We start from the raw sequence: 17794 nt of genomic DNA on the forward strand, positions 1-17794 counted from the left end.
GTCTCCCGTTCCCTCCTTCAGGGAACGAGGGTTACATTAGTATCACGACGTGATGACGTAATTAGGATCCCTTGGAAAACGCCTTCACAAGACTCTCAGACCCTCAATTGGCTGGGGCGGAAGATCTGCGTAGAGGGAGTTAAACTGCTGTTCCATTATACCCCACACAGAGGAACTCTTTGGATAACACTGGGAAAGCGTGCCTTTCCGGGGGAGAAGGATGCTGCGGAGCCACATCCTGCCCGAAGGAAGGTAGCATGTGGAGAGTACACATATGGACTGGCCAAACGGGCAGTGCAACATATGGAACATCTCTGGGGTGGCTCCAGCCCGAAAGGGGAGGCTACACCGGACAGTGATGGCAGAGCAGACTCTGCCAAGGGAAAGACACGGGCTCACCGCAGGGAGCTGGTCGTGGAAGAATACACATATGGGATTCTTCATATGGGATCCCACATATGGGATTCCTTCAGGGAACGAGGGTTACATTAGTAACCGAGACGTTTCCCGAGTCCTGAGGATGGATACTGGATTCTGAAGCTGATTAATCAGGATCAAAATGTAATTAGTGATAATCCATTGGTTATGTTCCCTCAGAGAGTGAAACCTGAGAAGGTTGGTGTGTTTGTGGATTATGAGGAGGGTCTGGTCTCTTTTTATGAGTCTGGTCCAGATCTCATATCTACTCTTTCACTGGTCAGACTTTCACTGACAAACTCTATCCATATTTTAGCCCAGGCGATAATGATGAAGGTGAAAACTCAATCCCACTGATCATCACTCCTGTCAGTTAAAATAAATAAAAAATAAAAATAAAAAACATGCAATCTGAAAAGATTAACTATGGATGTGCTGTTTAAAAAATAAAAGTATATTTTACTTACAATTATAAAGAAAATGTAAATGTTATAGACAAAATGTGTACAAGAGCAAACTAAAACAAGAACTAAAATAAAATATTATAGATATATGCACATTTGAATGGCAGATTTGTTATGAGTCTATATTTCTAGTCAAGACAATGACTTCCTTACTTTTCTCAGTCATTATTACTTTGCTTTTTTATCTTATATACAATTTTATATGATTAAATATATGTTGAATTTCTACATAATATGCAAAATTTCCAGAGTGTTTCTCCATGTTATTTTGTAAGGAAATCTCTGAAACCATTTTCTCTCTCTCCTCTCCAGCTTTGCTTTATATTTTAATGACTGCATCATCTGAAAGTGTTCAATTCTATAAGTGATATGTCTTGTAAACCAATTTTTTTTTCTAATTGTTATGCAAATACTCATTGGAGAACAATGAATATCTGCTCACATAAACATTACAACACACAGACAGGATATAATTTAAACATGGAGGATCTTTATTGTTGAATTACATTAATTGTGAATGAAAATACTGAATTATTATTCAATGCAGGTGACCCTTTAATCTAGTACATATTCTTCAAGAGAAGCGAAAGCATTAGAAGGCTTTACAATGACAATGTTTTTCACTTTGCTTTGACCACGATATCAGCAAATCCGTGCACCTGAGTGAGCAGACGGCAATCCATCGATGCCAGGAGCTTCTGAGAGCCGGAGACGGTGGGAACAAACTTCTCCATTAGTGTAACCGTCGCAAGCTTCTCCACATCACTGACAGACACAAAGACAATATCAACTCTCTGGAAGCTTCACTCTTTAAATATCATATTATTAATGCAGTACAATTTATGTTTTGAAGCAAATCTAAAGTGCATGAACACGTCACAGCTGAAATTAAACTGCTGTGAAACACTTACCCACACGGGATCTTTCTGACGCTCTGCATTCCCAATCCTTCTATACGGAACAAAACGTTCCTCAACACTTGTGACAGCGGGTTCTGGAACGTGATCTTGACCGTCAACTCTTTACCCACCACAGCGCCCTCTAGAGGCTGAAACATACAAACACAATCAACAGATGGAGAGATTATTTTTGTGATGAACTGAATTTTGCCTGTAGTGTTTGTATTTAAAGGATAATTCCGGTATTTAGCAATTTGAGTCTCTTTTCTGGTTTGTTTTGGATGAACTAGAGCGGTGGACACAGAAATTTTGACGATGGGTCCTGTCTCGACTTTAGAATCGCCTTTGACCGCTTCAGAGTGGCTGGCTACGGGGCATGCACAAACATGTCCTAAAAACAACAGTTAACGTTCGTTTTCAAAACTGTGCAACTCACCGAGTGGTTAGTGGTGTTCGTTGATGATTAAAAACAAATATATCGGCGCAATGTATGATTTCAATCCGTGTTATTTGCTATAGTGGAACTATTTTTTTCAGATACCTCACAACCACGTATAAACTTCCGCTCGATATTTGAGTCTGAAGCGCAGTAATATCTACGAGCAGTGAGTCCTCCAACAGAAATCAATGGGATTTTACAAAATGCCAAAACACAACAGAAACTGTATTTCGCTACGCTACTTGTTTTGGAACATCAACGAACACCACTAACCACTCGGTGAGTTGCACAGTTTTGAAAACGAACGTTAAGGGTTGTTTTAAGGATATGTTTGTGCATGTCCATTGCCAGCCACTCTGAAGCGGTCAAAGGCGATTCTAAAAGAGTCAAAAAGTCGAGACAGGACCCATCGTCAACATCTCTGTGTCCACCACTCTAGTTCATCCAAAACAAACTAGAAAAGAGATTCAAAGTGCTAAATACCAGAATCATCCTTTAAGTAAAAGCAAAGCTGAAACTCTTTTATAAATAGACAGAAATTAGGGACACAAAACATGGAAATCATTTTTGCTATAAAACAACTTTTTAGTCTGTTTTTAACTGAACATCAATAAACAAAGTTTATATTCTCTCCACTGCAACTCTCAAATCTCATTCGCACTTGTGTACAGTTCAAATATACGAAATGGATTCTCACGTGACGTAACTTGAACACACACGTGGCAGTTTGAATATGCAAAATAGAAAATGAGATTTGAGATCTAAGATAGAGAGAATAAATGTTGAGTATGTTCCTCACTTGAGCATTATATGAGTTCAGAAGTGGAATATAGTGTGCAAGTCAGAATATAGTGCACTACTATTATGATACTTTACAGTAACATAATCTAACTGCAACCAAAATGTATCATCACGAAACAGAAAAACATATTGTGCTTGTTACACGTGACAAATAAAGACTAGTGTCTCATTGACTTACAGTGATAATGAGGTCTGGTGTGCGCAGTCTGAAGTTGAACTGTGTGGCCAGAATCTGTTTGGTCTGATTGACCCGTCCGGTGACCGTGAGCATCAGAGCGCCCTGATCCACCAGATGATTCATGTACTCCTTATACAGCAGAGTCCAGGGAATAGTCTTGGCTGAAGAGAGACAAGGGAACATGGCATTAATGACAACAATAAAACAACTCATTGTTATGAAGAGTAATTAAAATATTTATAAAATGCCTCACATTTTTTGTGCTCATACTCCAGTAATTATTGGACTGAACATTTATAAGGCAAACAATGCATTTTGGGCCATTATATTTTTTCACTCTCAAAAATTAATGCAAATGTTATGTTGTTATTAGCAGTTTTTAGTTTTTTTTCCTCTAAAATTTCTCATAATTGTGGCCCAGAATGTCTGAGTTAATCGTTGCATTTGTTAAAAACCACTTGATGATGAGGCCTGATTTGCAGTCGGTGTTCAAATTCATCCCAAAAAGGTTCAGTGGGGTTCAGTTCAGACCATATAATGCTTACTTTCAAATGGAATTTTAAATAGATATTTCTGTACGTGAACAGCATCTTGATCACTTCGATTGGCCTAAGATTTATGGATCTTGATTAGCTAAATGTTGCATTAATTTCCCTTAAATTTAAGGAGTTTAAAAGTCAAACTCCACTCACTCTCTAGCGGTTTGAGGTCGACGGGAATCTGCTCCTTCTTCACGGTGGCTTTCAGCACTCCAGTGTAGTACATGACCAGCACCTCATACAGCAGACTGGCCGTGCGCTGCTTTGAGCTCTTGTTCTTCAGGACGATGGAGAGTTTGGCGTCTCCACCGATACGAGGTCCTTCCCCGACCATGACGATCTCAATGCTCACGTCGTTGTCGGTGGGTAATGGGTACAGAGTCGGCTTGGAGCCGAAGCGACTGGCCCTTTCCACAGCAATGCGTTCCTCCGACGAACCTGAGAGGCAGGAAGATAAAGGGAGAGAATGAGGAGTGTGAGTTGCTGCATTGTATTTAAGAGTTGTAGTATTAGCTCGGTTCCAAATGCTAGAAGATTCAGGAAAATAGTATAACGTTGTGTTATAACGAGCACACTCGCGCCCTCAAGAAAGCAGCCGGAAAAAATTGAGCGCAGCTGGAAGAAAACAGAACTAGAGGTTTCTCGCATTTCGTGGAAGGAAAGTGTTACTGCATACAGAAAGGCCTTAAAAACTGCTAGATGATCTTACTTTTTGACTCTCTTAGAAGAGAACGAACAGAACCATAGGTATTTATTTGATTCAGTGGCTAAATTAACAAGAAATAAAGCCTCAACTTCAGACGTTTCCAAACAGCACAGCAGTAATGACTTTATGAATTTCTTTACTTGCTAGATGAGGAAATTACAACCATGCAACCCTCTACGACAGTATCACATCAGACGTTGTGTTATAAACCCCCTGATGAACAATTTCATTCATTCTTTACTATAGGAGATTGAAGAATTGTCTAAACTAAATCATCTAAATCCACAACATGTATGTTAGACCCTATACCTGCTAAGCTACTGAAAGAGAAGCTTCGCGAAGTTATAGATCCTCGTCTTAATATTATTAATTATTCATTGTCATTAGGATACGTATGCAAAATCTTTTAAGCTGGCTGACTGTTATTAAACCTCTCATTTATAAAACGCAACTTGATCCTAAAGAATTAGTTCATTACAGTCCGATCTCAAATCTACCTTTTCTATCAAAGATACTAGAAAAGGCGGTATCCTCACAACTATGTTCCTTTTTAGAAAGAAATGATATCTGTGAGGATTTTCAGTCATGATCATTCACAGATGCATTAGTTTTGTTACCCTCTGGGTATTTGTAGAGGTGTGTGATGTCCATGCGCTCCTCTGATCCCACAGCTTTGGTACTGATGCGCTGGCCGATGGTGTTCTTCTCCACGCTGACCTGACTGAAACTTCCATCGGGTTTCTTCTGCCAGTAGATCCTATCACTGTTCACCTGAGACACAGTGAAACGAGTTCAGTGGGTGTTTTGACTCAGAGATAAAATTGAATACAATGCTCAAAATGAATCATCAGATCAGCAAATGAGGGTAAAAAAGGCAAAGGCTTCACCTCGGCAAAGACGAACGGCGTGTCGAATTTCAGGTTGACTTGTCCGTTGCGGACGGCGGAGACGGGCGTGGGGCCGCAGCGGTACGAACCCTGGCTGGGCTCCTGAGGGGTCGCGTCCACCACCTGCCAGCCACCGTAACCCACCGGGAGGTCCGGGCGGGCCATCCACGACTCGTTCCACACGTGGAAGTTCCTACACAGGAACAGAGCTTATTGGCTGTCGGCAATTCACACAAATTTTGTATTTTGAAATAGGGCCTGAATCTAAAATGTAAAAATTAAGTCATTCTTATGCATCACATGTGGTCATATCAGCTTAAAATGCAAAAAAGTCACACACACACAAAAAAAAAGGAGATAAAGTTAACAAAAGTTTTGGCTCTTTGCTTTCGTCAGTGTCGGCTTAACCTTCGAATACTATTGATCATCAGCCACAGGGAGGTCAAACTAAATATTTTATTTTCTGTTCAATTCTGTTTTATTTTCTGTGTTTAATAATCTTATTTAACCATTATGAAAACTTTGGACATCCCTAAATGCAGTATAAAATCCTACATTTATATTTATAAACTAAATAAACAACTAAATAAATGCAAAACATATATATAAAAAAATTATATTTTTCATTAAAATTAAATGGAAACTGAATTAATTTCCCATAAATCACAACTAGCTATTTTTAATTCTAAAGGGTTAAACATTAAATCTAAGTTTTATATTAGATACTTGTTCATATAATATATCTATTACTTTTAAAGTAAAATACTAATTTGATTTCTTTGGGAAAGCTCTAAATACAGTTCAAAACCCCTGATTTTATATTGATAAACACTAAATAAACAACAATATAAATGCAATATATATGAAATTAAACTTTTTTTTATTCAATTTAAATAAAAACTAAATTTTATTTTAAAACAAGCTATTTTTCATTCTATAGTTTATATATTAGAAATAGGTTTTAGTAGATAATTGTTCATGTAAAATATCCATTACTTCTCAAAATAATATGAAAAAAAGCCATTTTTGCTTCTAATGCTTAAAATAAAAGTCATGGGACGCAAAAAATGTCTGATATTCGTGGATAGTGTCAGAAATGATCACTTCTATTTAAGAAAATCTTAAAAACATAACCTAAAAAAAAAAAAAAAATTAAATGACACATACAGTAATTATAAAATAACACTGATGACATTAATGCCAATCATGAAAGGAACATGTGATATTGATTGATGGATGGTGGTTTTTATCATACCAGACAGAATCGTTGGTCTTGTCTTTAATTAATTCCAGCTTTTCATCAATGTAAATGTCAGTGGTCAAGGAGAGATCGGTGTCGTGGGCGGAGCTGAAGTTGGTCACACAACGAGTCGGGATACCGAGACATCTCAACACTGAGAGAGAAACAGAAAGAGAAGCGCATTACAAACACAGTTATACACTTTATGAACAGAGTACAAGCTGCCGACACAATGGTGAAGTTCTCTTAAACTTTCCCAGGTTAGTTATATTTATAGCGCCCCCTTGAGGACTGACCCCTTGAGGACTGACCCCTTGAGGACTGACGGTTATCACAACAATCACACGCTGGCCAATCATTCTCGTCTGATTTGCATACACATACAGCGTAGGTTTTGGCAGACTATTGAACAATTACATTCAGTCTTTTAGAAGATGTTTTTATGCATTAATTAATTGCATATTATCAAATGCAAATGATTTATGCCACAGAAACACAACGTACCAGAGTTGGTGACTCCAGCGTAGACCCAGCACTGGGCGAACTTCACAGGTTTTCCTCCACTCTTGTAATACTGTTTGAGAATGTCTCCGCTCCCGCTCCAGGCGGTGGGAGACGTCCCGCCTTCATAGCTGTCCGACCAATTACCCATCAGCACTCCTTGGTCGTCATTAGAGTTCACCTGTCACAGAGAAGAGGAGGAGACCTTTTCAAAACAGGGGCTTTTTAGTTGTGGAATCAGGCATCTTAAAGCGGTTTCTGAGAAACGCCGTTGAAAGTCGAACAAACTTGTAGCCAATCAGCAGTAAGGGGGGCGTGTCCTCTCACGAGGGGGGAGGTACCTGTGCTTGATTGAGTGTTTGTGAATTTGGGGGCGGAGCTAACAAGATAGGGGCGTGTTTGTTTGGGTGATTTCAAATATCAACAGCGTTCTTCAGCGTTTCTGTGTTTTTAAAAATAAAAGTATACTTATATTCAGCAATGACACATTCAATTTATCAAAAGTGACAGTAAAGACATTTATAATGTTACAAAAGATTCTATTTCAACTAAATGCTGTTCTTTTGAGCATTCTATTCATCAAAGAATCCTGAAAAATAAAATGCATCACTGTTTCCACAGAAATTTGATCAGCACAACTGTTTTCAACATTGATAATAATCATAAATGTTTCTTGAGCATCAAATCATCATATTAGAATGATTTCTGAAGGATCATGTGACACTGAAGACTGGAGTAATGATGCTGAAAATTCAGCTTTGATCACAGGAATAAATTAAACTTTACGATATATTCACATAGAAAACAGTTATTTTAAATTGGAAAAATATTTCATAATTTTTACTGTAATTTCAATCAAATAAATGCAGCCTTAGTCAGAATAAAATACTTGTTTCAAAAACATTAAAATAATCGAACCCACCCCGAAGTGGTTGGACAGTTTATGAATGCATGATGTCCATGTGTTGTGAATGAGACTCACCAGAGCAGAAATCATCCTGGACACGATCATCGGGTCTCTCCATTCGGTCATAGCGACCCGACCCCTCTCCATCAGGAACAGACACGCTTCCAGGACATCCTGCTCAAACTGATGAAACACACATTTCACTACAAAATCATATAATAATATTTTCTTCTAGATCTGCTGTAGAGCCGAAACAAACTTTGATTATTTTCCTGTTTTCTCTGTAAAGTTGCTTGAAACAATCTTGAAAAAAGTGCTATATAAATAAAGGTGACTTGACTTGACTCCACAAAATCATAATAATGATCATAATAATAGCAATAACAATCTGAATAATAATGTCAATAATAGTAATGGAAATAATAATATAAATACTAATGGAAATAATCATAGCAATAGTAATAATAATAATAATAATGTAAATACTACTAATAATAATGTAATTAATACAATAATAATATTTTTTTAATAATGTAATACTGATAATCATAGAAATAGTAATAATAATATTTAAATACTAATAATAATAATTTTAATAATAACGTAAATAATGCTAATAATAGCAAAAAAAGGCAATAATAATAATGTTGAAATAATAAGAATAAGAATACAATAATAATATAGATAACAGTAAATAATAAACAATAATAATGATAATAATAATAATATAATGTCAATACAAGTAATAACAATGGGAAAATAATAAAAATCACTTAAAATATAATAATAATAATAATCATAATAATAATAATAATAGCAATTTTACTACTACTACTACTAATAATAATAATAATGTAAATAATGTAAATAATAATAATAATGTAAATAATGCAACAATGTAAATAATAATCATAAAGGAAAATGATAAAACAATTAAAAATATTATAATATTAACAATAATATAAGTAATAATAATGATAATAATAATAATAATTACAGCCATAATAATAGTAGTAACGGCAAAAAAAAAATAATTAAATAAATAAAAAATAATAATCACTCTATAATGGAATTGTTTCACACCTGGGCATAATTCCATGTTCTGGCTCCAATTTGCTGCTCGGTTCCGTAATAAATTCTGCCCATGCTGTTGAGAACATACTCTTTTCTTTCCGCCTCGTTACTCAGATACACAGAATCATCTGAGGAAAGACAGGTGTAGGTACAATGGTGTTACTCCAGTGCTGTGAATGAAGCCAGAATGAGTGTGTTGGGACCCGTACCTTCACACCAGGGGTTGAAGAGCAGGAACAGGTCGTTCGGGGCGCAGGGGAACAACAGCTTCCCCTTCGGAGAGAAGGACACGACGGTGATCATGTAGCGGCCGATGGAGGCGCTCGCCAGGGTGTTCACCGACACACGGACACGGTTGTCCTTCTGCTCCACGATCTTCATCTCCCAGCCGTTGTCTTCCAGCACGTCGACTAGCGGAACAGAGATGCGGATCCCAGTCGTGACGACAGAACCTGAAGAAGAGAACGAGACGTGGAAGCGTTACATTGTGTCTTAAAGATCAAGCTTCGATCCGTCAGTGACTAATGCATTTATTCAGCAAGGATGCATTAAAGGGATAGTTCACCCAAAAATTAAAATTAGCCCATGATTTACTCACCCTGAAGTCATCGTAGGTGTATATGACATTCTTCTTTTAGACGAATACAATCTGAGTTATATTAAACAATGTCTTGGCTCTTCCAAGCTTTATAATGGCAGTGAATGGCTGTTTCTGTTTTGAAATCTATAAAAGTGAATCTATCCATCATAAAAGTGCATCTATCCATCATAAAAGTGCATCTATCCATGATAAAAGTGCATCTGTCCATCATAAAAGTGCATCTATCCATCATAAAAGTGTATCTATCCATCATTAAAGTGCATCTATCCATCATAAAAGTGAATCTATCCATCATAAAAGTGAATCTATTCATCATTGCTCTTTCCTCTGCGCTTCCGCGTTCAACATTACGTTGTGTGTCTGGTCAACTGTTAATCTTTTGGCACAAGTCGACTTGCATACGGATGTCTGCTGGAAACTAGTTATTTTAGTCGATAAAGTTTTAAATATGGATATTTTTCTTACACGAACGCATCGCTTCACTTCAGAAGGCCTTTATTAACCCCCCAGAGCAGTGTGGAGCACTTTAATGATGGACAGATGCACTTTTATCATGGAAAGATGCACTTTGATGGACAAAAAACATACAGCTGATCACTGCCATTATAAAGCTTGGAAGAGCCAGGACATTTTTTTATATAACTCTGATTGTATTCGTCTGAAAGAAGAATGTCATGTACACTTTGGATGACTTAAGAGTGAGTAAATCATGGGCCAATTTTAATTTTTGGCTGAACTATCCCTTTAACGGTCAAGCTTTGATCCGTCAGTGACTAATTCAGCAAGGACTCATTAAATTGAATTAAAGTGACAGTAAAGACATTTATAATGTTACAAAAGATTCTATTTCAAATAAATGCTGTTCTTTTAGAACTTTCTGTTCATCAGAGAATCCCGAACAATTAAATGCATCACGGTTTCCACAAAAATATGAAGCAGCAGCACAGCTGTTTTCAACACTGATAATAACAATCATAAATGTTTCGTGAGCAGCACTGATTAATAAAGAAGCTGCAGGATTAGAGGGATTAGATGACATCATAACTAGTCCTGGCCCGAAACCAACCACTTCATGACTCACATCCATTAGCATCCAGATATAAGTGTGATGAATAGATTCATCTGTCAGCGGAATAAAGAGAAAGATAACTGAACTAACTGTCAGAATGTCTAGGCTTCTTTCTCTCATTGTTACACACTTAATTATCAGTCAATAAATGATAATGCATCAGACTCCGGCTGTGATTTCTGTAGCCGCTGCATGTGTGTGTTTTATGAGTGACAGCTGAGTACACAAACACTTTACACACACGAAATACAACAAATAAAATTTAAAGGAACACGCCGACTTTTTGGGACTTTAGCTTATTCCCTGTATCCCCCAGAGTTAGATAAGTCCACACATACCCTTCTCATCTCCGTGCGTGCCGTAACTCTGTCTGACGCACCCACCGCTAGCCTAGCTTAGCACAAAGACTGGAGGTAAATGGCTCCAGCTAGCATACTGCGCTCAATAAGTGACAAAATAACGCCAACATTTTCCTATTTACATGTTGTGATTTGTATAGTCACAGCGTGTACGAATAACAAGGTCACATGAGACACAGCCATCTTCTAACCGTATACATACTGGGAACTATATTCTCAGAAGGCGAAGCACTGCTACTTCTGCGGAGTGATTTACTCCAACTCTGAGCGAACTCTCTGCTCCTCACCACGGGGCTTCTCAAGCGCTGCGAGCAAATCACTCCACCCAAGTAACAGTGCTTCGCCTTCTGAGAATATAGTTCCCAGTATGTACTGTATACCAGTCTGGGGATACGGTGAATAAGCTAAAGTCCCAAAAAGTCGGTGTGTTCCTTTAAATGCAGCGAATTATCGGATTCTGACATCTAATATTTACTGATTCTGATTTAACTCGGATTTCCATCATACTCATATATTGATTGGGATTCTTTTCCTGATGCTGATTCTTCTGTTACTGGTTTTAATGGTGTTTCTGATTCTAGATAATTGTTGTTCAACACCTCTTTTGATTCGATTATGTAAAGTCAGAGGTGTATTCACTGTGAATGAGACGGATGTATTACAGTAATGGAGAAAACATGAACTGAAACTCAAAACAAACAGTAAGAGGGAATCCAGACAAGTCCGGGCGTGAGTGTGTTATCTGAAGAGATGTGTGTGTCTTTAGCATGTGTCAGATTAGGATAAGCACAGATATTTAACGGTGAGATGGAATTAAAAAAGAATGACTGTTGTCAAACAGGTTTATCCTTCTCTCACACTCTGTTACACATCTTTCCCTCGCGGGTCAAAATGAGCCGAAGCCCTAAAATTATACTTTATATTATACTTTTTTTTTGTTGACTCGAGAGGGAAGGATGTGTTACTTTTTTAAATTTCAACCACAAAACTCCTCGAATCCATTAAATTATATATTTGTGTGTGTGTGTGTGTGTGTGTGTGTGTGTGTGTGTATTCGTGGTTCAAGTGACAAAAGTCCTAAGGTATTTGACCCCTCTGATGAACACTACATTTTTAAAGTTTTTACTTAAAACACACTCACTCAGCTGCAGTTGCAGGTTGTCTGATCTGCGTGTGTGTGTGTGTGTGTGTGTGTGTGTGTGTGTGTGTGTGTGTGTGTGTGTGTGTGACACTCACTCAGCTGCAGTTGCAGGTTGTCTGATCTGTGCGTGTGCGTGTGTGTGTGTGTGTGTGTGTGTGTGTGTGTGTGTGTGTGTGTGTCACTCACTCAGCTGCAGTTGCAGGTTGTCTGATCTGCGTGTGTGTGTGTGTGTGTGTGTGTGTGTGTGTGTGTGTGTGTGTGTGTGTGTGTGTGTGTGTGTGTGACACTCACTCAGCTGCAGTTGCAGGTTGTCTGATCTGCGGTTGAAGGGTCTGGAGAGCTCGATCCACATCTGGAAGGTCTGTCCTCTGCGGACGATCAGGTTGTTGCTGACGTAAGAGTCTGTGTGATGCTCGCGTCGGTTCGGCCCATCTCTGGACTTCAGGAGGTCCACGGAGCGCACCGTCAGAAGCGTGTCTGAGGAACAGAGAGCGTTAGATGAACAGATCCAGTCAGATCACAGGAGTAACTGAGGTACTCATCCTCCTCCTCCTCCTCCTCCTCCTCCTCCTCACCTGAATCAGCAGGTCTAGCAGCCGCAGCCGCAGCCGCAGACGACGCAGGTCCAGATGTTGGTGTGGATGATGCAGGTCCAGATGTTGGTGTGGATGACGCAGGTCCAGATGTTGGTGTGGATGACGCAGGTCCAGATGTTGGTGTGGATGACGCAGGTCCAGATGTTGGTGTGGATGACGCAGGTCCAGATGTTGGTGTGGTCGTAGGCACATTGGCACGTGTGCTGGGACCTCTGGTAGTGTTGGGCACTGAGCTCGACATTTCTACAGGTAGGCTGAAAAATCAAGAGAAAAACCCCTAAATATGTTAAATACATTTTCATAGATAAATAAACAAACAAACAAATAAATATTAAAACAATTAATAAATAAATACAATTCTAATAAATACATAAACAAATAAATAAATTAATTCATGAACAAATAATCAAATAAATTAATTATATATATATATATATAAAGAAATTCATGAACAAATATAAAAATGAAATAAATAAATACAATATAAAATATACAGTATATATATATATAAAATCAAATAAAAGTTAAATAAAATATAAATAAACATTAAATAAAATAAATACAATTCTAATACATAAATAAAATATAAACATATGAAATAAATGTACTAAATTATGTAATAATATTTATACACATGTATACATGTATAAATAATTATTAATACACATCTTTCTATTTAATTCCAGATTTACATTATTTTGATCTTGAATCATCAAACAGTAACGTCACATACACTAACAGAGACAAGTTTGGATGTACTTCATTTAATTTAATTAATGTTCATCGAGATTTTAAAAATGTTTTCTGTGTGTGTGTGTGTCTTCTGTCGACATGATGCGTTCTCTGTTATGGATCTGAATGTCTTACAATATAAATCAAACATTATTATTGATCCAAACGCTTCTGTTTAAATGCCGTTTAAATTTAATTTAGTTGACAATATAAATATTTTGAGTCTTCATCACTATTTAAAAGTGTGTGTGTGTGTGTGTGTGTGTGTGTGTGTGTGTGTGTGTGTGTGTGTAACACTGTTAAATTACTAAAACAGATCAATATTTTGTTTTCATTGAAACATGGCACAGCCTACTGACCAATATCTTGATGTCACGTTTCTCTGTTAAACTGATCCAGGGATTAATGACGACAGTGACTATTTTAATGAGCGATTATAAAACTATTATCCAGAGTTTCTGGCTCGTCTGACAGCGTCTCCTCCCACACTAAACGTCCAGTCATTATCATAGTTCTTCACTAAAGACTCACAACAAAGACGCCACTTACACTCACACACACACACACCTGCATAACAACCCATTAAACATCATGACATCAACATCATGTGTAAAGCAATGCCACTGATCGTGCAAAAACATGTTTTACAATAACTTGCATTCTTAAATAATAATTAGGCCTAGGTCTCAAATTAGTGCATATTTAAGTATAATGCATATATGAAAATATATGAATCAAAGTTGAATGATATTTCGAAATGATCCTGTTTTAAAGTTATAAAGCATGTTATAAATGCCCAAACAAAAACAAAAACAAAAACAACTTTAAACGGCAACATGAACATATAATTGAATGCAATACTGGTGCCACATATATTTTCAATTCTATTAAGCATAATGTGTATCATCATAAAGTGTTGTAGAGATGCAGTATTGATGGAAGAGTGTTACCTGTGTCTCTGACGGAGCGGCTGCTGAGTGTGTGTGTGTGTGTGTGTGTTGATGAACTCAGGGAATGTTGGGCTCTTATTTAAGCGAGTCGCCACTCCTCCTTCTTCATGACACTTACAGTCACAGATGACATAAGTATCTCTTCCTCCTCTTAATGAACAGGAAATATTCCCGGAAAATCAAATCATCGTGAATCACGGATCAGCGCCTTAAAATCTGTGAATCAAGGCAAATCATTAAGCAATTCAAATTAAACATGAATATAAGTGTCTGCTAAAGTTGAATTATTATTATTTATTAATATTATTACTATTATTGACTTCTGAAAGCTTAATACAAATTAAAATAAATTAAATACCAATAAATTAAATACATTTTTAATAAGTAAATATGATTCTAATAAAGGAATAAAATTAAAATAAATATTAAAATAATTTAATAAATTAAAATAAATACATAAAATATAAAGAAGTATTAAATAAGATAAATAAATACAACTCTAATCAATAAAATTCAGATTAATAAATGATAAATTAGTAAATAAAATAAAATAAATACAATTCTAATAAATAGAGGTAAAAATAAATAAACTAAACACTAAATAAAATAAAGACAAATTCAAATAAATAAATTAAATTCAAATAAATAAAATGTATTAAAATTATATGGCACTTATTTAAATAAACATTAAATAAAATCAATAAACATTATTATAATAAATAAATAAATACAATATAGAACAACAAAAAAATAAATCAATACATGCATTATTTATTAAATTATTTATTATTTAAATTCCACATGCATTAGATTTTGATCTCGAGTCATCAAGCACACGCTTCACACACACACACACACTGACAGGGGAAAGTTTGGACGTACATGTTGCAAAATTTGTTTTGAAACGTTTCATAAAGTATAAAAACTGTGGCACGCTCAAAACATTCACCAACAATCTGCAGTTTATAATGGACACACACATCCTGCGCATACGGTCCCCAGTTTTGAACCAAACTAAACTACAAAAATACAAGGTGTGTCCCAGTTTCACTTCCTTCTGCATTCTTCATGGTTGTGCAGAAAGCCACAGGACAGACTGAACTACAGGTATGCGGACGACAAGCTGAAGACCAGTAATGCTGGATGTTCTGAACGTGAAACATTTACACTTTATGTGCAAATGAAAAGGTTTTCTTCTATATCTATAGTGTGCAGATCTAAACTTTTGAACCTTCACACCCAGATCACAAACACACTCACTCCTGTATATTCATATTAATGAAACATGTTTCCATAAAGCCCTCTCATGTCTTCCATACGCTGACACAGAAGAGGAGGAACCGGTTCGAGTGTGTGAGTGAAAGGGAGGGAGAGAGGGATGGGATTAGATGAAGAACGAGTAGAGAGGTGTGTGTCCTGTAATGTTCAGAAGAATGTGATTATTGTCGTCGGTCTGGAATAATAAGAGTGTGAAGGTCACACACACACACACACACACACACACACACACACACACACACACACACACACACACACACACACACACACACACACACACACACACACACACACACACACACACACACACACACACGTTTATTAAACACGTCTGGTTCACTTATAACACCAGTTCCACCAGAGATTCCTGCGGATTAAAAGTGTGTCAAGTCAAGTCAAGTCAAGTTTATTTGTATAGCGCTTTTCACAATACAGATTGCATCAAAGCAGCTTCACAGTATTAAATTAAAATAATACAACAAAGTTTGTTTCAAGAGGAATTTATTGATTGATAAAATTAAATTAAATATCCCCAAAATATCCCCATGTTTTGGGGATATTTTGGGGATATTTTGTGTGTTTCACCTTCTTCCAGAGCGCAGATATTCGGCTTCACATGATCGTTATTGAGCAAAAGTTTCTCCAGAATTATTAAATGCAAAATAAGATTTTGTAAATATGTAGGACTTTTAGAGACTTTAGGTGGGATGTAGATCAAAACTGTACTTTATCGATTAATAAATGGATAAAAAAATTTATAAAAGCATCTGCTAAATTAAATTTGAATGGTTATTTTTATTATTATAGACATAATAATTGTAAAGATTGTAAAAAATAAAGCACTTTTTATTTATGTTTAATAAACGTGTCTGCTAAGTAAATACAAATATAATAAAAAATTTTATGAATTATTATAGACTCATAATTATAAAAATAATTATAATTAATTAAAAAAAATATTTATAAAGCACTTTTCATTTATAAAGCACAATATATTTAATGAGTGTCTGTTCAATAAATACAAGTATAATAATAATAATGAATTAATATATGCTTATAATAATAAAAACTACATTTATAATAAATTAAAATGTACACATTTTATTTTATTTAAATTAAATTAATTGATAAAGCTCTTTCATTTACATTTAATAAGTGTCCACTAAATAAATACAAGTTTATTATTATTATTTTTATTAATTAGTAGTAGTAGTCGTCGTATAGACTCGTAATAATTATAAAATAAATAAATACATTTATAATAAATTTTACTAAATGAGCAAAAATACTATTTTCTTATTTGAAAACTAAATAAAAAGTTTACTGCGCATTTAATAAAAGTGACTGCTAGATAAATACAAGTATAATAATAATAATAAACGATTATAGACTCAATTATACAAGTAAATACATTTATAATTAATTAAAAAAAATATTTATAAAGCACTTTTCATTTATAAAGCACAATACATTGAATAAGTGTATGTTAAATAAATACAAGTATAATAATACAAATAGTAAATTATAATATAAAATACACATTTATAGTAAATTAAAATGTAAAAAATAAAAGCAAGTGAAAGATTTGGGTCATAATGTGAAATTTGCTGATATTAAAGGCGGAGTGAAACTAAAAGGTCCAAATTAACCGTTTCTGTCTGATGATTAAAAATAAAACCACATCCCAAAACGATTAAAAGCCACACATATGTTTCATTAGAATGAGGATAATTACATGACAGACCGATGAAAGATGCAGGGGTGTTTCCATGAGTCATTACAGGAACTTTAAAAACGCTTAATTATTCAATTAAACTTCCTTGAATCAGCAATTACATTTCTTCTGGACGTCACACACACACACACACACACACACACACACACACACACACACACACACCTGAGCGGATTAAACAAGAAAACGGACTAAAGTCAGAAACATGTCATGAACTGAAAGATGTCATGAGTTCTGAAGGAAAGGTTCTATACGGAACCTTCAGGCGTTCCGTCAGACGC

At 35.8% G+C, this 17794-nt stretch overlaps 1 protein-coding gene across 2 annotated transcripts; it reads right to left on the reverse strand.

Moving 5' to 3' along the window:
- Positions 1-1351: 1351 nt before the first annotated feature.
- On the reverse strand, positions 1352-14664 carry tgm1l4 (transglutaminase 1 like 4). 2 transcript variants are annotated; one of them, XM_082145568.1, is made up of 15 exons: positions 14501-14664; positions 12866-13072; positions 12798-12829; positions 12514-12699; positions 9262-9504; positions 9062-9180; positions 8054-8161; positions 7075-7252; positions 6586-6724; positions 5331-5523; positions 5061-5214; positions 3891-4175; positions 3199-3359; positions 1793-1929; positions 1352-1646 (listed from the first exon to the last, which is right to left on the reverse strand). In XM_082145568.1, exons 2-15 carry the CDS (start codon positions 13057-13059, stop codon positions 1502-1504), a joined length of 2274 nt encoding a protein of 757 aa, XP_082001694.1. In that variant the 5' UTR covers positions 13060-13072; positions 14501-14664; the 3' UTR covers positions 1352-1501. The 2 variants fall into 2 exon arrangements, with proteins under 2 accessions (XP_082001694.1, XP_082001693.1); XM_082145567.1 differs by having other exon boundaries at positions 12798-13072.
- Positions 14665-17794: the final 3130 nt, after the last annotated feature.

Source organism: Leuciscus leuciscus (genome assembly GCF_965113295.1).
Source record: "Leuciscus leuciscus genome assembly, chromosome: 18".
Lineage (NCBI taxonomy): Eukaryota > Metazoa > Chordata > Actinopteri > Cypriniformes > Leuciscidae > Leuciscus > Leuciscus leuciscus.

What these genes read in the sequence shown, in the direction of transcription:
- tgm1l4 (XM_082145567.1), bottom strand. Translation starts at nt 13,059, where the DNA reads ATGTCGAGCTCAGTGCCCAACACTACCAGAGGTCCCAGCACACGTGCC. An exon ending in CCAGGATGATTTCTGCTCTG is followed by an intron (nt 7,253 to 8,053) that starts GTGAGTCTCATT and finishes TCTCTGTGACAG; the next exon opens with GTGAACTCTAATGACGACCA. An exon ending in CGACCTCAAACCGCTAGAGA is followed by an intron (nt 3,360 to 3,890) that starts GTGAGTGGAGTT and finishes GTCTCTCTTCAG; the next exon opens with CCAAGACTATTCCCTGGACT.